Source organism: Monopterus albus, unplaced genomic scaffold (genome assembly GCF_001952655.1).
Source record: "Monopterus albus unplaced genomic scaffold, M_albus_1.0 scaffold92.1, whole genome shotgun sequence".
NCBI lineage: Eukaryota > Metazoa > Chordata > Actinopteri > Synbranchiformes > Synbranchidae > Monopterus > Monopterus albus.
In genome coordinates this window covers 224,042-246,994 of record NW_018127972.1, presented here as the reverse complement: position 1 = coordinate 246,994, position 22,953 = coordinate 224,042, and the positions used below count along the sequence as shown (strand labels likewise).

General features: G+C 42.2%; 1 protein-coding gene across 1 annotated transcript in view; it reads right to left on the bottom strand.

The window, feature by feature from the left end:
• Window positions 1-11,589: 11,589 nt before the first annotated feature.
• hoxb8a (homeobox B8a) overlaps window positions 11,590-22,953 on the bottom strand; it is a 22,449-nt gene continuing 11,085 nt past the window's right edge. The window contains exons 4-6 of the mRNA XM_020608213.1: window positions 19,214-19,295; window positions 18,574-19,129; window positions 11,590-12,733 (exon numbers count right to left, since the gene is read on the bottom strand). Coding sequence (XP_020463869.1) covers window positions 12,555-12,733; window positions 18,574-19,129; window positions 19,214-19,295 — 817 coding nt within the window. The 3' untranslated portion in view covers window positions 11,590-12,554. The remainder of the gene's footprint in view (window positions 12,734-18,573; window positions 19,130-19,213; window positions 19,296-22,953) is intronic.

Sequence of the window (22,953 nt, the reverse complement as noted above, 5' to 3'; positions counted from 1 at the left end):
AAAAAATAGGCTCCTGGAGCTCGCTGCACACACACACACACACACACACACACACACACACACACACACACACACACACACACACTAACTACTATTTTGTATTTAAAACGTATAAAATAATGACTGATAGCCTAACTGTCTATTTTTCGCTGCAACCCCTAAAGAAAGAAACAGGAGAAAGAAGGAAAAGAGCCCGGACAGCTGAGTCGCGCTGCTTTTCATTTGCTCTTACAAACGGAGAATGTGTCGCTGAGGTCGTAAAATAATCGCAGCCATAAATAAGTCTCCCTCTTTGTGCCTTTCTGAGTTTCCCTTACAGGCTCTGACTTGTCTGCATGACCAAACTGCAGACAGTCCGACTGACAAATAGGCACAAAGACTCTATTTTTACTTTTACTTCACCCTCCCACCCCCATCCAGTCCTCCATGCCTCCTCTCGCATTTTACAAGTAACACTGTTCAGAGCAGGGAGTAAGATAATAAGTTTAACTCTCAACTCTCGTTTTCTGTGCAGGATCACATCAACAATCGGGGAATCTCGCTTTTTAACTTTCATTTCGACCTCTCCCTCTCCCTCACCCCCTCTCCCTCTCTCTCTCTCCTTGGCAGGACGCTGCGTTTCCTCTTGGCTTTGTGGGAACGGGAAGCAGCAGCATTGTGTTGGAGCTGACTGTGGTTTAATCATTAATGAGCACTAACAGTCGGGACAGGACAGGCACGGCCTGCCTACAGCCTGGGACACACACAGCACGGTAATACTATTATTATATATACAGCCCATATGCATTAGCACGGTCTTAACGTCACTGTGGCTTTGGCACCATATCACTGGTAGAGACCTGCTCAGCAGCCTGAAGGTACATTTGACTTCCTGACAGAAGTGACATATTTTGATTTATCCAGTGCAGCAGCCAACACGAGCGTGTAGACACAGTAATAATCGAGCTAACTCGGTGTTAAACAGCTAGACTGGATTGATACGCTGTTAAAATCCTGTTTACTTTGCACTGAATCAAATGGCATGGCGCATCTTAAGATTACTGACAGGCCTCACATTTTGGGGGCTTCCATTAGGAGCTGCATTATAACGTGTTCGACACTTTTTAAGTAATTTCATTATGTAGGCTGAGATGTTTTGGATAATGTTAGTCCAAGAACTCCAGTAACATCGCCTGCAACATGCATCTAAGCCTAGATTGTTGTCTACATAACGAGCAAGCCGGCAAGAAAATTAATTAATTAAGTAATTAATAACTAAAATCCTAAATAACCAAGAAATTTAACTTGACAACAGGTGCAGAAGTAAGCTGGGAAAAAAACTGTTAACACATCAAATTCCATTCAAAAGGACTTCAGCGTTTTAAGTGGCATTAAAATAAAACTACTCTATAGAAGTCAATGGCGTTTTAAAACAACGAGGGCACCTTTTCACCATAGACAGGCTATGACAACACAGGGTCACAATTAAATAAGAATAACAGGTTTTCTATGTTCGTATGACATAGGAGAACACAGGGTGGGTTATCGGTACACACAGGCCTAGCTAACAGGTCTACTGTGGCCTACTTTAACCCTAAAGCTATACGAGGACAACAGAGCGATTATTTAGAAGGATAATGTGGCAAACTGCTTTATTCAACAGCAATTTGAGCTCAGTTATGTCACAATATCATCTGACTGCCGTGAAATGTTCCTACAGCAGGCTGCTAATGAGCGGCTGCTTGTCTGTCGTTGCAGGTGTGTCGCACTTTGTCGTTTGCAAACGTCACCAAGACGCAGAAAAACGAAGAATCGGGACCGGAAATGGAGACTGGGACAGTATTTACTGAATGAGATATGGCTTTATCAGAGGGTGAAGGAGAGAAAGGGCATACCGTAGAGGAAAGCAGTCACCTCTTCTGTCACGCGCACAAGCTAGCTGTCACCACGGTGTGTTTGTCTCTTAGTTGACCATTTCCTCCTGCTGGTTGTCATACTGTAGTTTAACCAGACCTGAACCTTGCTGCTTGCCGTAGCTACCCAAAATATTTAGAGAAGTATTCTAGATGGCTACTGCACCTAAAGCATCAGCGACACTTTAAAGGTTATTTAATTATTTGTGAAAGGACATTTTGTTGCCAACACGTTACCTAAAAAAAAAGTTTAAATTGCTTGAAATTAACACATAAGATATGCAAACCCTCCTGAAGGGTCAACAAGCTTAGTTTCACTGCTACTACCAACTAAAATAGGCGCACAGGCCTTTAGTATTATTCCAATGAAGTGAAGCGGTCTGCCCAGGCGGTGAACATAGCCTGTAACAAAACAAAGGATGATGCTCCGGGAAGTGTCTCCCAATAGGATATATCTCCAGTCGAGAAAATAAAAATAATAATTATCAGCATTATCTGCAAAAGTATGGTTTTCAGCTGCGACAGGGTGATAATTACAAGTGGCCTGTTTTTCGTAACGGATATGCGTTTTAAGCCTGCTCTATTCCCGCGCAGTAAATCAGCCTAGTGTGGCGGTGACTGAGCTGCAGTGTAAACAGTTGAAAGCTGCTGAAGGAACTCCAGGAATCTGAGAAACTTCAGAGATTATCGACGTTTAAAGCTGGAGGAGTCAGGCTGCTGCTCTATTGCTTTGTGGCTCTTTTTCACCTCCTCTGTGTTTGTGTGTGTGTGTGTGTGTGACCTCGGGACTTTTATGGCTTTATGACCGTTTATGACTCCTTGTAAAGTCCGAGGAATGGCGACGAACTGAAAAACAGGCCCGCAGCAAAAAGCAGATGAACAAATGTGCTGTGTTACACACACAAACGGACGCACATACACAAAGACAGGCAGTGTACAGTTCATCTGCGGTTCAAATCAACCCAGGCAGTGCTGAAACCGCCTGCATTTCTAGTAGCCTATTATTAACAAGCATTGTAGAATAATTAACTGTCTATGAAATTAGACCTTGGCTATATAATTTATTCACGGGACACATTTTTTTTTTATTTTGGTTTTTAACTGGAACTGAATTACAAACGTAAATCCACATAGTTTTCCAACATTCCTTCACTGCCTGGTAGGTATGTATCGTTTCAAAGTGAACTTTAAAAACATGTTTCCGGCATGTAATCAACTTTAAAATAACCCAGACATCTATTTTTGACCATGTAAATTTTACCAATTTTACTAGTGGAAAATAAATTGATTGATAGGAATTAGCCTCTCGCAGGCTGATGGAATAAAAAAAAGTTACTCAATCACCAGGCTAAATATGCTAAAATGTGTGTTAAATATGTTACAATAGACCTTTAAAACGTGCCCATATTTTTGTTGAAGGCTAAAAACAGCAGAAGAGAAACTTTGACTGTATCTATGATCATTTAGTTCAACTTTCACCTCCGCCTGTTCAGGTTTGCATGACAACAAAGTTGACTTATTGTGGATAGAAAACAGTTTGTACTAGATGTGTGTTTACCGACCTCTCCTGCAGATGTTAATGACAAATCGAAAGAAAATGCCTGACCAGTGATTTTTTTTTTTTGTTTGTTTCAAAACAGTAATCTTTCCCAGGCAGCGCGAGCCACTGGCCGCGTCCTTCACGCACCGTGAGCACGTGCTTTGGGTCAGTTCACCGGACTGTGGGCGCGAGCCCTCGGCCACAGAAGGGCCCCGGGACCAGTTAAAGATTAACTGAAGAATGAATGCAGCATCACGGGGAGGGCCGCTTGTTTTTCTCCAGTTTTCAGCCAAATATGACGCAGCGGACAGAACAAGTTCTTAAAGCAATGAAACGTTTTAGTAACATTTAAAATGCATTTCTTCTTCTTCTTCTTAGTAGTAGTGTGTTGTCCATGATGTTATCGCTGGAGCAATTGTATTTAGGCTACCACTACTATTAACAACAACAACAACACTATCATTAATATTATTATTATGGCAACACGTGTATCTTAATAAAGACACATATGTTGTTGTTAATAGGCTTCCAAAAATTCATTAGGTTAGTCCAACAAATGAATGAAAGCATTTACCTCTGAGCCTGTGGTGAATTTCTAATTTATCATTAATAATATCAAAGGGCAGAAAACATTAACTTTGCATGAATACGGCGATGCAATAATAATAATAATAATAATAATAATAATGGCGTGGAATTCCCATCTGACTCTATCATACTGATGAGCATAATCGCACCGCGCACACAATCCATCGGACATGTTTGCATGCGGAGTAGAAATGAGAGGGGGAACATATTGATTGTCCATATAATCCTAATGCAGTCAAGATGATTGTGAATGCCAGATTAAAGTCAGATGATGCTGTGGTCATAAATTAACCAACGCCGTGGATTACTACCTCCCCCCGCCTTCCCTTCACTGGGGCCTTTCATAGGATCACACACGCACGTACCTGAACGCGTATAGCCTATAGGGGAGTTGAAAAGTAGATCTGAGGATGAGTGCCACTAAAGATGATGAAATCACAGAGCAAGGTTGAGTTATTATGTTTACACTCACACACAGGCATAAAGAAGTGCACGTACGCGCACAATGGAGCCGCTGCTGCAGCCCTGACCTACCAACGCAAATAATTTTACATCTGCTGCTTCCGTTTCCTTGGGCACAACGCGCACGTGCGCACACAGACAACCCATTTAGGCGTGCTCGTGTGCTCTTGCGCGCTTTGTCCACGCCTCATTCACCACAGTGTAACAGCAGCCAGGCCTCACCTTGGAGAGAAGAGGAAGAGAGAAAAACAGAGGGAGGAGACGCCCCCCCCCCCCTCCCCATGCCACAAATCTGTCTCTCTCTGCGCTTGCACCAAAGAAAGAATGAGAGACGCCAACAACCAGCCAGACAAAAGACAAAATGAAACAGCCACACACACGCTCACATGCATAGGCTCCCTGGCTGTGGTCTCGCCTGATCTGGTTTCACTGCAAAGAAGACAACAAAGTGGCGTCAGTGACATCGGTGGCATCGGTTTGTCAACAGCTAATACAATGTAGGCCTCATTCTGCATTCACGCACGCTCACCGAGATGCGCACCACACCTCCAAACGGCAACAAAAACACATCTAGTTGGTAGCAAAGTGACCAGTGTTTATTACCCCGAGGAAGGAGTGTGTGTGCGTGTATGTGTGAATGCTTGGTACCGTTGTCACCTCAACGCTAGATGGCACCAGAGCGTTTTGTAGGGGCTGCACCGCACCACCACGCACGGTGCTGGGTGTCAGTGCGACCACTCGCTCCTGTGGCTCAGCAGCTCAGTATGCTGTTCACGTTAGAGCCTGGTTCCCCCAAAGACAGGAAGCAAAAGGAGACTGTGGGGATCATCTAGAACCATACTGCATTGTTTCATTTCTGATTTTTAGTAGCTACATTTCTGCTTCAGCTGCCTCTTGATTCTGGATATACTATATTATATATTCTCTGCATGTGATTGATTGGTTTTTCTCTGTACTGATGATACAGATGCACATGCGCGGTATATGAATAATGTATGGTTGTACTAGTGAATGTTTATATAAATAAACTTAGAGACTTGACTTGAGCCCCATGACTTTTAATACACAACAACACTGTGAGTACTAATAATGCTGCTACAGATAACATCTTCAAATACAACAGAAGACAGAAAACGGCTTTGTATGTTAATTGTGTAGAAAGATAATTAGGCGTATTATTGTAATTTTTATTAGCAACAAAAAAAAAACAACACTTCTACAAGTTGAAATGACAACAGCAACAAATGACTGAATTGCAGCGAACCATTGCTTTATTGTTTCCTCAGATTTGAATCAGTTTTTTTCTTCTGAAATTACATATGCAAATGCATATTTGTACATTTGTTTTTAAACTTTTAATAAGGCCTTTCAGCGGGTTTCTTTGTCTTTGTTCTAACTCCCGTTTTTCTTAATTAAACACGAGCCAACAGGACGGAGACATGTTTGTGTCGCGGGAAAGCACTGGGGTACTGGTTCACAAACATTAAGTTCATGAACTATATTTAATAGCCTGATTGCTTAAAGCCTAGTGCCCATTAACATGACAGCACAGTATCCCTTAGCAATGCCATAGCTGGCAGAGACTAAAGCCAGAATATGGATATTATTTAAAAAATAAATTACTCTAAAAAAGTGTTGTCGCTGGATGAATTCTGCTGAAGTGTTCTTGTCTTGACGACAGGGTTAGGTGACAGTACGAATAAGCTACTAAACCTAAAAACACGAAGCCAGCACCACGTTTACTGGAAATGTAGCGGGTCACTACATTATCTGACCACCTTTCATCCACGATTAGACTATATTTCTATCACTCATTTACAGATTCAAAAAGGAAAGAGATATTTATCTTGTATACGAGATATGTTCCTGTTATTTTTGACACCTACAACCACCCAATGTTCTAGATGAAAGATTAGTTATATCATTAAAAAAATAAATCTCTGCACAAACTGGAATTACCGAGACAATGTTGTCAGCAGCAAACAACACACACTCAGAGAAACTATGAAGACTTTGCAGAAACTGCAAACGCCTACTTTTGCTACAGGAACAATAATAATAATAATGGCCTTAAATAAACTTGTCTTCGTGAATCTGGGAGTTAGTTCTCTCATTTACAGTAGTGCAAACCATGCACGCATTCTCTAAATCACTAGCCTACAAGGAAAAGTCAAATGCCAGCAAGTACGAACATTTAGTCCTGTGTTGTGAAATTGAAATCATGCCAGGGGGGAAATTCTTCTAATGTTTCAATGTGTGTGTGTGTGTGAGAGAGAGAGAGAGAGAGAGAGTGTGTGTTGGCAGGAAGGGATTCCCCCTGCCCGTAGTCGTGTTCTTGATATTTGAGACGGCATCAAATTGAAGGACAAAAAGAAGAGAGACAGACAGACAGACATGCAGATGTTTGTGAGAGAGTGTGTGTTGGGGTGGGGTGGGGGGTTAGTGTCCTGGCCAGTTAGCTGACGAAAAAAAAAACAGTCCGGGTGCCGCAGGGAGGAAATGAGAAGGGAAACAAAGTCATAAAAGTGGGCTGGACGGACAAAGCCAGAAAAACATTCTTGTGTACACACACACACACACACATACACACACACACACAGGTTGTCATTCAGGACTAGAAGTAAAACAATTAAATAAACAAGCACAGCGCAAAAGGAAAGACAGACAGAGAGAAAGAGACCATTTACAGTCATCCCACTTTCCCTGCAGCCTGCTGGAAAAAAATAAGAGACAACCTGTAAAATGTACAAACTCAGGTCTCTTTTCTTGAAACAAAATGCAAAAACATATTGATTGTACAACCCTGCACACCTGTCCTCACATCAAAGCCAGCCTCACTTATAGCTACCCCCTCCCTCCATACACCGTGCACGGCTTGAGGCAAAGAGACATGAGCTAATCTTCCGGATCTCAAACAGCCGAGATTTAACCGATGGATGGCTCTTCCGCAGCTAATCCCGTCACTTACAGAGCCAATCCATCTGGATAATTCATTATGGAGCCTAATCCAGCAAGGAAACGCTCTAATCTGGAAAAGTAGCACCTCATTTACAACCTTAATGTATCAACCAGAGGCAGTAGACTCACGCAGGGCTCTGCAGTCTCACTTCTTTTTCCCCTTTAACAATGCGCATGCAGCACCATGCGCAGGCCTTGCCGGAGAAGGAACGTGCAAGCACGGCTCTTACCGTTTGTTGATAAGCCGTCAAGAGCTCCACACACCTGCAGCTCACTTCCCGCGTGCAGGCAGCCAGGAACACCGGAATGGCACGAGACAGCCCTGCCGTATGTAGACCGGATGGATGGATGATAATTGGATGGAGGAGTGGCGGCGCGAGGAGGAGGAGGAACAGGAGTAGGGGTGCTTTCACCCCCTTGTCACCTAGTCGTCAAAACATCGCCGTCATCTTCATCACCGATCATCGTCATCATCCTCGCCGTGGCAAGGTACAATTACAATAGACTGTCAAATTAGGAAACACATTAACAATTCAACTAATGAGGTCTTCTCCGGGATGGATTTCCCGCGCTGGGTCTCGCGGTTTCCCCCCTGTCTCCATCGGACAGCGGAACTGTCCCCATCTCGGTCCGTCGATTAGCACGAGACCAGACGGAACGCGGGGCCATAGCGGAGGAGGGGGCAAGGGGCGGGTTGTTGTCAACGTCTCCTCGTGCCGGTTTCCACAGACACAACTAGTATTTTCATTAACCCGTCCCTTTAATTATAGCTGGGCTTCCATGTCCTCGCGGTCTCCGGGCTCCGCGCAGCGCCTCGCAGCCCCAGGAAGAGCAGGGGAGGAGAGGCGGGCGGTCGGGCGGGGGCCGGGGGGGGCGGCCACATAATTGTGCAGCAGCAATATAGCCACTTGGGAAATCATAAAAAGTTCATGTTCACGTTAAGCGCGTCCACATGACCAGCTCGTCGGCCAATCCCCGTGCGTGGCCACTCATAAACTTGTATCACAAAGTTGTAAATTTTCATATAAAACAAGGAATTTATTGCATTTCTTCATGGAGTGCTGTGAGAGGGGAACTGCTCCTTCTCTTTCTCTCATTCTCTCCGCCGCCATTTTATTCCTTTCGTGCCTCTTTTCAAGCACTAAACAAGCAGCTTCCAAAACACAGAGAACCAACGGAGAATATAGCTTTTATTGTCTTTTTTCCTTTGCCTTGTAACTGTATGTTTGGAAGGTAACGCGATGTTTTATTTGATGGTGTATTACTTGTCAATACAGCCTACGACATCAAGCAAAAGATTAAAAAAAAACCCGTTTGATTAAAAGGCAGAAACAGATATAAAAAGACAAGGTGTCACACTTTGGCAGAGTGATCCAACTACAAAGTTGATTTTATCTTAATCGTGTTCTGGTGTTCATGACACTTTGTGGTGTAATAAGTAAAATAATAATAATTCCATATCAGAATATCCGGGGTTAAAGCGACCAAAAGAAAGATGATCTAAAATTTCCACACCACCTCTATTCAGAGTTGGGCTGCTGTGCCATGTAACTGGATGTCGCTCTGGCAAAAAGGTGTTACTGAACCAAAGCAGTGAATGCTGACTGTCTGGGTGGCTGCACCATAATGCAAGAGACAACGAAGACCAGTACAGTGCTGGGGAAATTAAAAATCATTTACAAGGATGGGCAGAGGAAAACGCCATTGTTAATAGTTCATATAATGGTAAGACGTGTCATTTAGTTAAAGAGCTTTGGAGTTCTGCCACAGGCTTCTCTGCTGCCTGTTTGTATCTACTGCAGGGAAATGAACAAAGTACACTTTAATTCAGTGACGACCTGCAGACATAACAAAAGCATCACCTGAGGGTTGTTGTGCTCCTGAAACGTTGTGCGTAAAAGAGGTTTCGCAATGCGGCAACTCGTCACACTTTTAAGGTCCGCAGGCCTGGGCCGCAGGGCGCTTAGGGTCTGCTAAGACACAATGCAGTCTTTTTTTTAACATAACGTTGCATTACAACAGTTAAAACCGACCGAAGATGACGTGGCTTCGTAGGAGTGGTGTGAAAACACACCTGAATGGCAGGGAGGAATAGTTTTCTCTCCTTGACCCCGTGTATAAAAATGTTTAAATGCACATATCGGTATTTGTTAATGAAGTCCCTGTCCTCCCACACAGGACCCTGGGCCAAAATCTAACACCTCACCAATCTTAAAGAAGGCTGAATGTCCCCAGTTTGCTGCAGTATGATTTAAAAAATGATGATAAAATACTGTTTATGCATCAGCAAAACTGCAGATACCGAATGTACACTATCTATCTATCTATCTATCTATCTATCTATAGATGGATAGTGGTGGTATTGGTTGTATGTATGCTACACTGTTGACTTCCTCACTCTGCGTCTTTTTCAGTCTGAATAATAAAGCTTCCAATTAACAGGTAGGAATTTACGAGTAAAGCCAGGATGCTACTAACAGGACGAAATAAAAATAACACAAAGTAATTCCATTCAATCAAAGCCTGGATGCTCGTAAAAAATTATTTTCCAGCACAGACAGCATGCAAATTTAGCCCGTATATTATTTAAATCCAGAAAACTCGATCTGAAACCTCCAGTGACCCACGTTACCTTTTCAAAGAGCGTGATGTCTGGTCAGCAGGGGACGTGGATCCAACACTTCCTTTATGCAACAACCCCATGTTAAAAATTAACAAGAATCAAAGCAACAGCACAGAGCAGGATTCCTCGATCCCTTGGTTTCTTTGTGTGTTTCTTGATTTTTATTGAGGTTTCCGGCCTTTTCATGGGCGCAATAAAGACAGTGGGACCTGCTATAACATCCCCCCACACACCACCGCCCATTCGGTCTTTCTGGTTTCCACAGGCTGCACAGCACTTGAAGAGGCACCCGTGTCTCCTCGAAACGTCGTTTGGATTTGGTGAATATTTGTGCAGCTTCACGGGAGCAGACCTGGATGTTTATGGCCAATCTGCAATGTAATCCAGGTAAACGTGGGGAAAGTGCCGACGAAGGCAGCCGCTGTGATGAGCATGGAGTTGGACGGACTGTCTGGGTCTGGAGGTACAGTACAGGTTAAAAAGAAATCTCTTCCTCCACATAGGCTTCAGTTTTCCTTCAAAATTACATTCAGACAATATTCAAGTCAACTTTAAATTGTCCTACACAAAGATTTAGGCCTATAGTTGTTCCATAAATATCTGTGATTACTACGCACAACAATATATTTATTGGCAAAAAAATGTGTTATTTCAATCAGGATGACTAAAAGATAATTGATTACAATTTTTATAAGCCATTTTCAGATTTTGCAAATAAATACAAATAAAAATTCAATGTTGTTTGGGACGGACTGAAGCCAAAATACAGTACTGCAGGTTGTTACAAGCGTTTGACAATTTCCTCTATCTATCTATCTATCTATCTATCTATCTATCTATCTATCTATCTATCTAAACGCTCATTAAATTCATAGATTTAAATTTGTAAACGAGTGTATTCTACTAGCACACTGTGAAAAGAATGATCACAGCGGATGGTTGAAAATGACACTTTTCTGCAAACATTCTCCCGTTTTTTCAATTGAGGCTTGAAGTTGTTGATGTAAAGTGCCTTTGCACTTTTACGTGGACGTGTCACGTATCATTGTTTCACAGTCTTGTGAACAGGAACTTGAATATGCAACACCAATGTACATCTTAAATGCAAAATGTTTGACTGAGCAGGCATTTTAACAGGTGGAAGACAAATGTTTGCCACAAATTGAACTACACATTTGTAACTTCAAATGCAATGTATCTGTGTGGAACGAGAAGGTTTTAGATTTTGAGACACACAGTTGAGACTACTGTGCCTGATATGTTAAAATGGCCTCCGGCGATAGAAACAGTTTGTAGAGTAAGAGCCATAATGATAACATCAGAAATTCAATTCAGAAATACCACACTGTGGAATATTTATGTGTGTTAGGCTACTTCCTAACACCTGGATGAAATAAACAGCAACAATGTCTCCAGACACATGATGCAGTTTTAGAAAACCACATGCTGAAGTTATGTCTCAGACCACAACCAATGACTTCACGTAGTCCTATAAAGTACCTTTATTATGGGGAGAGGGTGTAGTAACAATATTCATAGTTTTGTCTTATATATTCCAACAGAGCCTCAAACCCTTAAACAGCTAATATCTGGGACTATTTCCAGGCAAAGGGGGAGCACACTCAGTTTAACAGTTTTCATAAGTGCATTTCAGTTTGACTATGTCTCAGGCAACATGGAAACAGGTGCAAATACAGAATATAAAGACAAAAACAGTCAATTATATATATAAAAAAATGCATTTACTGTAATCGAATTGAACAGACAGCCCTATAAAACACATTAGACATGAACTTATAGGTTCAGGAATTTCAGGGACATTACTTTGTTTGATGAAAACAAGCAAAACAGTTTATTTTAAACTGTTGAATCAGAACTCACGCTTCATTTGCATCCAGTTTTACCACTAATAATTTGATGGGTTGATATTATCGGACGCTTCAGTCAATATTCAAATAAAAGTGACCGAGCTCTGTGGCTAAAAGCCGCAACCCCCCCCTCTTACTCTAAGGCTAATACACTGTTAGCATTAGCACTAACAGGCTAATAAACACCTTGTCCATTCATTCAACCACTGTCCCGTCCCTTTCGACTTGGATACTGAAACTTAACCACACAAATTATACCTTTAAAAAGATCCTCATCGTTTAATATTGTCAGGTATTGTTCTGAATTCTCTCCACGCTGTTTCTCCACTTTTAGCACACGTTTAAGAGACAAGTTGAAGGTCTGCTATTTGGACAACGGGCTGCTCTTTTTAGCCTGAAATGTATGTCAGTGCACAGTCTACTAGCCTAATCTGAGGCACAAGATTATGCATGTAACGTGTCCTTTTTCACCCAGACTAGCTGTTCTCTGGATGACAACACTGCACAACAAGGTCGCGTTTCATTTTGGGACTGTAGGCCTATAAGCTGTTGTCTTAGACTGTGTATATAAACACTCCTCTTCCTCTCCAGCCGTGGAGGAGAGGAAGAAGGGTGGTGCTGATCTAATCCTTCTTCTTCCATTCCCCGGTTCTGGAACCAGCTCTTGCTCTGCAGCTCCCTGAGGCAGAGGGCGAGCGCGACCTCGATCCTCCGTCGGGAGGTGCAGGTCGAAGCTCCTTCTCTAGCTCGAGCGTCCGGCGGTGACGTGTGCACGTCTGCTGATCCTGCCTCCCGTCGGCACCTGCGCACACAAGAACAGACCCCCCCACTCCACAGAAAGACCTTTATTAGAAATAAACCTGTTGTTGCACCGTATTCTGTGACCTATCTGTGACCTGATCGGCACATTTCAGTGTTATTTCCACAGCAAACATGTTTATCCTTGCAGCAGAAATACAGGTGAAATTTCTATTCAGGTTGCATATGATGGGTCACATGTGTCAGACACAAGTAAAAACAAAAACAAAAAAAACCACTTGGCAAATCAAAATGGTTTTAACTCTGAGATGTAAATACAAACTTCTCTCAAGTCAGTTGATCACCTCATGATGAATAGTAGGTGCAGTTTTTGACTTAAGCCTCTTATATTCGATATTTTGACTCAAGATAACTTTTATAACCTTTTTGTTTTTATTTTCTTTTTTTTTCTGCAATGAAAAGAACAAAACATATAAATTGTTGCAAGTGACAGGTAAAATTACAAGATATGAGCCAGATTTCTAACCTAGCAATATCAAATATGCACATTTTTTAAACTTTCAGCTCAAAGGTTTCAGTTAGCATGTACAGACTTGGTCTTGTTAACTTGTATTGATTTACAGGATTAAATGAAAATCTGGAGTTAAATTATTTGACCTTGATTTTTTTGTTTGTTTCTTTCTTTCTTGTAATGTTTTGTTTCCAGCAATGACTTTAACTTCTACCCTTCCCAACTTTTTTTGCTTCCTGGTTGAAATGGGATTACACACATCAATGAGCTGCAAATTTCAAAATGTCCTTCCACTTCACCAAAGTTTTGAATTGTCACCCTAAAAAAAGTAATATTTCGAAACAGAATTAGGTCAAAATGTTAGCAGCTATTGAGCAGGAAGTACTGTGGCTTGTGATTGTGTCAAAAGGTTTGAGTTGAAAACAGCAACTGAATTAACAGAAATATATTTTTTAAACTGCACCACAGATAAAAGGTTTCCTCTGACTTCATTGTCATTTACTAATATTTGTTTGCATTTGCATTTGTAAAACTTCTAATGAGAAAAGAGATTTTACTTTAATGACACACTACAATAAAAAATAAATAACCATTTTCTTTCAACTGTTTTATGAATAAAACCTCTGTAGTTTCTCAGTCAATAGATGTAATGGATGAAATTACACTGATTTCCAAAGTGAATAAATTAATACACTTCTAACCTGTTAATTGTTCTTTAGCTTTGTTTACTAGCCTCAACTCAAACCTAGTAGCCACTTGTTGCCGCCTCCACTTCCTGGCAGTAGTGATTTGGTAAACATCATAAAGTGGTTACAAAATGATAAACTGTGTGCTCAGCTGCTCTGTATAGACCAGTGTTCAATATTTACTTCACACACTGTTTACCTTTAAAACACCTCTGCAGGTTTGAGTCTACTGCACAAATACATCAGGAATTTAAGGAGGAAAACATGAAAAATCTGACTGTGACCACTGATTTACTATGGATGGGCTTCTAATACAAATTTCCTCGAATGAATAAAGTTACCACAAAGGAACATACTGAGAGTCAGGCTGCTTGGGTGCAACAGACATGCTAGTGCATTATTTGTTTCAAAGAAAAGGGGGGAAATAGTCCATTCATGTCAAATATGTATGGGTCAGCGCTGAGTCAGACCATGAAACTATGCTGACCTCCTCTCTTCATGAGGTCACACACCGCCTGAAGGTTAAAGAGAAACTGGGTCACATTTTCACTGCTCAGAGGTCGTCTGCGGGCCACAGAAATATCTAAAGTCACTTCCTCTGTAGATTCCTGTGAAAAGAAAACTCCTGCTGCTGCACTGAAGTCTCTGGGAATCAAAAGTCAGGATAAAAGTTTGGGCTTTGGAGCACTAGAAGGCCAAACTCTGGATATTGTTGGCAACTTTTCCTCATTTATTTGTGTATCTGAGCCCCAAGGTTTCCACTTTGTAATACTGTCCTGTTCATCAAGCATGGAATCTCAGCTCACACGGCAACTCGTTTGGGCAGCAATAAAAAGCAATGACCAGCCTGTAAAACTTCAGCCTCACTTTGTGACTGTTTTTCCACACTTTAACAGCATTCACCGGTGTTTAGTCAGGGCTCATAAATGGGTGTGAAGGTGTTCGGACGCGAGGAGCATAAACCGAGTCGAGCTGGAGCAGGCAGCTGTGTCATCTGATGGACAGCATCCAATCTAAATGTTTTCACTACTTTAATCATAAGAGGCCACTGCAGCTGGCAGAGGATTATAGGGGTTTACCAGAGACTTAGTCCAGCACATTCTTACAGTCTGACATAAATCTCCTGGATATGCTGTAAATCCTCAGCCTTCAGCTGTCTGTTTTCTGGGTGTGAATGAGCTGGACATTAACATTGATTTGATATTGATTTTCAAGGCTTCTCTAGCAAAGAACAGGCTGTCCATGCAGCCACTGCCCTGGCTGTAATTTGACACTGCAGATAAGAGCTTTATTACCCTCACTGCATGACTGCTGCACATATGACCAGGGCCCAGGGCACTGAGGTCATGTCCTTCGTTTCTTTCTGGGAATCTGGGCTAACCTGTGGAGAGTTTACACTGTACACCTCAACTATAAGACTGTTAAGTCCACATTCTTTTGAGGGGGGTATGTGCTAAGGGCCACTTTGGCTCATCACCTCATAGCCCTAGTTCTGATAATGATGAACTGCTTCTGGTTGTATGTGTTCATGTGATTGTGCATTCAGACAGTGTTGTAGATATAATACACTAGTAAAGAGCACTACACCATCACAAGGCGACAGTGCACTATTTCCTGCTTGAATGTCTCTTTTGGAATTAATTTCTATTTACTGCAAAACACACAGCGAGAGGAGAAATGTTATTGTGTTACTTATTTCCACTCATCTCTATATTGGTATCTTCTTTGATGACAATATGTTCAGTATTATGTGTTTATTATATTTTATTTATTTCTTATTTATGTGAGTGACAACACCTTTAAAACCTGACAGAAAAGAAGACAGAAGGCAAATTACCTTAAATTAATATATTAGTTTAGATTTACCAACCATGTATTCCTTTATCATCCTAAGATGTTTGGTAGCATTTTATTTGGCTACATTTTGACAAATCGTCCGAATGAGCATCTAATCATTTAAAATAAATGCACCGCCCTCCCAGGACTAACATCCAGCAATCACGTCCTCCTGTGATTTTGCTATAGAGCTGAGATTTCTTTCCACACCCTGCGTTTTCCTCCTCCCCCGCGCGTGTCTGCGAGGGCATGAACGCGCGCCACACTTTATGGAAGGCAGTGGTCAGTAGGGTAGGTTATGTGTGAGCGTGTCAGAAAGGTGGAACTGTGCGTTTATCTGTGGGCCACTTCCTCTTGTGTACAAAGAGAGGTGATTCCTTATGATGTGCACGCGCGTGTGTGTGTGGCATTAGCCTTCTCGCACTGTGGGGATTCTGCCTTCCTCTGCTGGCCCCCACCATTGTACTAAATCATTAAATATTTGGGTGAAGACTGGCGAACACCTGAAGTTAGTCTCAGGTTAGGGGCAGGCTAAGTGTTAGGGTCAGACAGTTAGTGGTTATGGTTGAGCTTAGGGTAAGTCTGAATGTAAGTCCTGAAAGGAACGAAAACAAAGGTCAGCCTGAAAGAAGGAGTATTAATATGTTTGCATTTTACTGCTCTGGCACTGTTTGTTCGCACTTCAGCTCGAGTTGGAAGTCTCTGGAAATCAACAAAATCAAGAGGTTGTATCGTGTTCTCTCGTTTTTCACACAGACACACATACACACACACACACACTATCATTGTGTGATGCTTTCCCTAGCCCCTTAATCCAATCATAACCATCAGAACTAAATGCGTAAACCTAACCTTTATCTTAACCTAAACATAAGTCTTAACCCGCAAAAAGGTGTCTCAGAAATTGAGGACCGAGCAAAATGTCCTCACTTTCCTCACTCTGCAGAAGAAAAAACACACTCACACAGACTTGCGTGTCCACCTAGTCAGGTCCCTCCTCATTAGCATGACAACCCGTAACCATCACAGCCCTTCTCATTTATTTCTGTCTCTGTTTAAGATTTGGGTTCACTGCCGCGTGTGTAAGCTATAGCAGAGTTGGTGGCTGTTTGTCCTTTGGAGATTTGTGAAGCCTAATAAAAGGATGAGAAGATGGAAACTAAATCAAGAAAAGAAAAGTAGTTTAATTGCTTGTATTTTAAGTCCATAAAATCAAGGTCCTGTCGGGGTTTTTATTTCGACAAAGGGCGGAGTACAGAGAGTAGCTATAAAATATTATTAAAAAAAATTAATAAAATTTAAATTTTCATGCCCGTGATATGAGGAAAACCACTGGGATTGTAACCATAACTGAACAGAGAACCGCATCTGCAATTTTAATACTCAGATTATTTCCTAAAATAAAATAAAGGAGAACAAAAGCGCACACACCATGAAGAGAGAGCAAAAGGTAAGATGTTTTTCCCCCTCCTGGCGAGTCTGATCTCTTCTTCTCTATCTCCTCCGTGTGTGTGTGTGTGTGTGTGTGTGTAACTCATGGAAGGGGTGGGGGGAGGTAGGCCTATCCAGTCAGCTTGAATAATGAATTTACAGATTTTAATTTAGATCCGAATGCTGACCAAGGCGACAGAAGCTGATTGGAGGGAAAAGTGAAGTCCCGGATGTTCCGTTAACATGAGCGCTTATGAAAAGGTGGCGCTCGAGCTCACACATGAACGCGTACAAGCACATACAAACAATATTTGTCTGTCACTGTGTGTGTGTGTGAGGTGATGGAGAAAAGGAAGGAATACCAATTACTTAAAAGTTACCTGGTTATCCTCCACAAACTCATTTAAAAAGGAATACAGCTTTAAGGAACTGTTGTGGCTTTCTTCATTTTTACGCACGTTTTACGCACGGACGTTGTCCCAATATTTCCAAGTTTTGACAAGAAACCATTCACTATTTTAATTCAAACATAAAAATGCTCTTTGTGCTGCGTGTGTTTGTTGGGGTTCGAGGCTCCGAGGCCCCACAACCATTCAGTATCCAGGCCGCTGCTGTCGCACAAAGCCGCTTTTACAATCTGAAGAAAGGGTAGGCATTCAAAGATCAAACCCCTCTGCTAATTTATAGTGTTCAAAGTATTGGCGGATTGTGGTGAGACTACAATAGCACAATAGGCTTTCAGTGGGCCAGCTAGTACCGACGGAAAAAGACAAGGCTATCAGGACGGAGAGGCTCAGCTGTGTCAAACACTGAATATGAGCGATAACCGTGAGCGACAGAAATCTTGCTCTGGAGATTTTCTTTACTTTCAGTTTGTTTGGTACAAGATTTCAGCCACCCCTGTGCTCCCTTATCCACTTCTTAAACACAATACCACCTAATGAATATTCACCAAGTCTTAAATTATGGTTTTATGGAGGTCGCGGAGCCATAAAAGATCTGAAAAGAGAGAAAGGTTGTAAAAAAAAAGGTGACAGAGAGAATAGGACAGGCAGAAATAGTTGAGGTACCAGCAGTGGCCGCTGCGCAACCGGACCAACAGTTTAAAGAGCGTTTAGCTTAATTATGGGTCGAACTAATACCACCCATCCACCCCCCACCCCCCAAACCCGCCATTCTCTATGAACACAGACCATAGGTACTACCTAACCATTATCCTTACCCCCCCCCCCCCCCCCCCCCCCCCCACCCCCGCCATTCTCTATGAACACAGACCATAGGTACTACCTAAACATTATCCTTTCCTCCGCCCCTTCCTTCCCTGTCTCTTTCTCCCAGCTCACCTGTGCGGCCTTGCAAATATATCTTTCATAATGTTTCCATCCCATCGCCACCTCCCTCCCCCTACCCCCTCCTCACCTGAGTTTTTCATCCAGGGGTAAATCCGTAGCTTCTGGTGGTTTATCTGGCGCTGATGTCTTATCTGCCCCCTACAGGGCGGCTCTGGGTGTCTGGTGAGCAGCAAGCAGCGCTGAGGTGGACCGGTAAACCGTTTCACGGAACATCTCTGCAGAGGTGGGCACAGGCGCACGCCTCCCAGCTCGCGATACTTCTCCTCTGCTCGTTTCAGAGAATATGATGTAGACTGGTACCCCTGTTGGTCCCTTGTAGTCCCGAAAGAGAGAAATAGAATGATGACGAATAAGAGGGAATTGAAGGTGGGGAAGGAGATGAAGAAGAGAAAGACAGGGGGTTCTCTGCTGCCTATGCCACTGGAGACATAATCACTGGACACAAGCACGCACGAAGATGACACATCAGGAGAGGCAGAGAAAAACGAGGAGGGAGACGTGAGGAGCAGAGTGAAACAGCTCGCACTGGGTTGTTGGTGTTTGGGAAACAGCGCATTGGCAAAGTAGAGCGAACTCATAATTTGACGCCGGTGATTCGTAGACCTGGGGCGCTTTAGTGTCGACTTTTTATGAGGCACAATGAATTATTGACAGTGTATTACCCTCTAGATTTACACCAAAAGAATAAAAATAAAAATAAAAATCACCCCATGCAACTTTTCTCCTCCTTTCTTCCATTGCCTCATGAACCACGTGACCACGATGCCCAGTGGCTGACGGGGTTTCCCTCTGGATGCAAAAATATAATGGAAGAAATTAGCTGCAACACATAGGGAGTGATAGCTGCAGCGCACCCGCCCGCGCTCTCACACAGACAGACATTGAACAAAATAATAGCCAACTGAATAAAAGTCGCACAGAGCATACAATACGATCTATATTACACAATCAATACGCAGCAGCTCTGAACATGTCCTCTAATCACCGAGCGCATGTAGAGCAAGAAAAAACACGGCTGAGGCTTCTTCTAAGTTGCTTTCCTGGTTGGAAGGGAGGAACGTTGTGCACGAAAAGACGAAACCACACTTTGATGTGATATTGATTAGGAACGGGACTTCACAAGAGGCGTGCGTAAAATTGCGGAGAAGGCTAAAAAAGGAGGATTTCCTCTGTTTTCAGCGTTTTATGCCGACTCATCCTTTTGAGAAACTACACACGCAGAAGAGAAGGTCCCACCGAGCAGAACAAAACAGGCTGTTGTTCCCTCGCAGTGTACAGTATATCGCTGCTGCAGGCAGTGTAATAGACGAAGGCCATGTAAACAGAATGTTAATAGGTGAAGGACGGTATCAGCCAAATGAAAATCATTCCATAAGGCGCAGAGACTGTGGCAATTCAACTTTATACCAAAATATAAAGAAGGCTCTTTTTCTCAGCAGAATGTCATGAACCTTGACATATGAGAGGTGTAAGCTAGGCAAACACATCTAGAGCCCAGAGTGGGTTAGAAGTAAGTGAGGGCGGATATTGAATGTTTCATAAAACAATCCATTAGAAATTCTGAGAAGAAAAAAAAGGGAGCAGTACATTTTTATATAACAGTTGGTATCAGCTCCGTCTATGATCTCAGATCGGATTAGTTCTGGTCCCTGAATCTGAATCCTCCCAAAATGATTGGGAAACTCACCTGGCAAGTGTTCGACTCTGCGCTTAGATCCGTGACGTTGACCTTTCTCCGCCAGGCAGCACTGAGTTCATCCCTACAAAATATCTGCGGAGTGTGTAATGTTTAACAGGCCAATGAGGGGTTAAAATTCCTGTGATTTTTTTTTCTCTAACGGGAAGGATGTAGAACAATTATAGGATTAGAAAGACAAGGTTCGTTTGTTTAATTTGCAAACACTGCCAGAGCTGTCTGAACCTCTCCCATATGTGGATGCTTTGCATAAACTCATTTTATGCATAAACTCCAGTTTTAGTTTCCTGTAACAAAGTGCACACAGATGTTATTTCAAATACACAAATATAGAAATATCAGAGAAGTCTAAAATAACCAACATAGGTTTGTCAATCCCCCAGACGTCCCTGTTTTACTTGAGTTTACTTAAGGATTAGCACCAATATTATGCTGTAAGGAAAGTTTCTGCGCTGTTATGTATAATTGTACCCTTGTCATTTAGCCATGTCATCCAACCTAACTGATCATATTGTTCTCTAAAGATAAAGGTTTTGGTAATGAAGCCCTGTGTACCGTGTGAGGGGGTCAACTGGAGCCCAACAGCAGGTTTTTGCCCCAGGGTATCTCAAAGAGTTAAATCCAGCCATGCACTGATTCCCATTTTAATGTCTTTGTAGAAGGACAGGCATTGAATCCTTGCCTGTGACACAGTCTGCTATTATGTATTTTATAAATATTAACCAGCTGGACAACTTAAAGTTGCACACCGCCATTGTGACCCATGAAGTACAGTTTAGTGTTACAAGAAATGCTACTCCACAACAGTTCTATGATATAGTCTGTGTCTGGTGCCTTCTAAAGTGTTTCAGTGGTGACATTATTAGCTTTGCCTTGGCTTGGGTTTGATGTTCCAATTTGAACAGACAGCCTGCACCACAAACTGGACATTAAGTAGGCAAGAAGGCTCTAGTAAGGTGCTATTATGGTGCATTGTGGGAAATGTACAACTTTTTGGAACTTGACTGGTAGCAGGGACTAATGTATGTAGAAAGGACTTTTACCATTTTAAAAATCTGTGTGAGTCTCCTAACTTAATGGAAGTGCAATATTCAACCGAAGTAACTTATAACATCTGATCAGCGCTGCTTATCTTTACAACCGGTAATGCCAGGCTTTCAAAACATAAATATATCAAACAGGAACAACCTGCAACGGCATTGCACAACCCCCCCCAGATCGCGTCACGTTGAGCTTTGATTTGGAATTATTCATATTGAGGAGAACTCCATCATAAACGGCTCTTCGCTTCTTATATTCTCTGCCTGTTTGATTGTGTTCACCCGTTTGACACAGAAGCACCATCTCTGCCTATGCTCCCGCTGAAGTGGTGAACTTCCTATTTCATGCCAGACAAGACGTGCATCCTGAATCTCTTTCCCAATCAACGTCAGAAAACTTGGTAAAATATTTAGAGCTTTGATAAGACTCTTGTCTCGCCACGAAGTCCACACTGCATTAAGATATATACGAATGTGTAAACATGCATGTTTAGTGTGTTTGATCTCGCCATATGGAAGCAATCCGGCATCAAGTCGTCATCTTGATTATGATGGAGGGCAGTGCATAGAGGCCTGTAATATTGTAAGTGGAGGTGGAGGACCAGGCTATAAATAAAGTGATGTTTGGATAGGATGTAGATTGTGTGAGTGTGAGTGAGTGTGAGTGGTAGCAGTGGGGAGGTGGGGATATTTCCGACTCGAGGCTTAAATGCTTGCCCTGTGAACTGAACGGTTTTATCAGTCTGGGTGCTGACAGCGTGTGCAGAGAGGGACGGAGGAAGGGGATGAGAGGGTTGTGAGGAGGAGGAGGAGGCGGCGCAGGAAAAAGGGGAAGAAGGGAGAGAGTGAGTGGAAGGATGGGGAGAAAGTGTGTGTGAAGAAGGAGAAAAGAAAAGGGAAGCAACGCCTCTAAACTTCTTTCCTTCCTGTAAAAGCTTAAACAACAATAACTAACTTATAACAGAGCTGTGCTTCACATTAAATGCACAAACCAGATATTTTTTATTACACTTTTCTCCTTTTTATTTTTATGAATGTTCTCTTTTTAATCTGCACTGTGCGCATGCTTTTTACCCAAAAAGAGAAAAAAGGAAGACAACATAAAACAAACACCACTGATCAAAAAACGAACTAAAACGACAATTAGAGTGTGTAAAAAAGAGACCCGACCTACTAAAACGGCATAAATAGGCAGTTTCATGTTGTTGGAAATTTCATTAATTGCTACGTCATCATCATCGTCATCATCATCAATCATTGCCATAACAACAACAACATATAAGTGAGAAGTACAGTAAAAAGTGCACCATCATCGTCTTAACTTAAAAACTATACAGCTGCCAAAGATAAAATTGTTAATGATAATATTCTAACAATATAGAAATGTTTCCACAATAATTGTTCCACAAAGAAAGGAAGCTATCAATTTTCTTTCCTCTTTTTTTGTTTGTTTGTTTTGTTTGTTTGTTTTATACACTAGACTATGTTTGTTTTACTTGGATTGATCCACCCCCGCGCTCATCAGCGTAATTATTTAAAGTTCATCTGTGATTTTTTCCCCTTTCTACAACCAGCAGACCTCTGTCTGCGCGACGCCCTCCAGTCAGTCCAGCTCACCAGTCAACATTTTGGACACTCCACTTTCTTTCCATGGGTTGGATCGTGGAGACAGCGGGGCAGTCCACTGGCTTCAATAAAGACAAAAACAGCC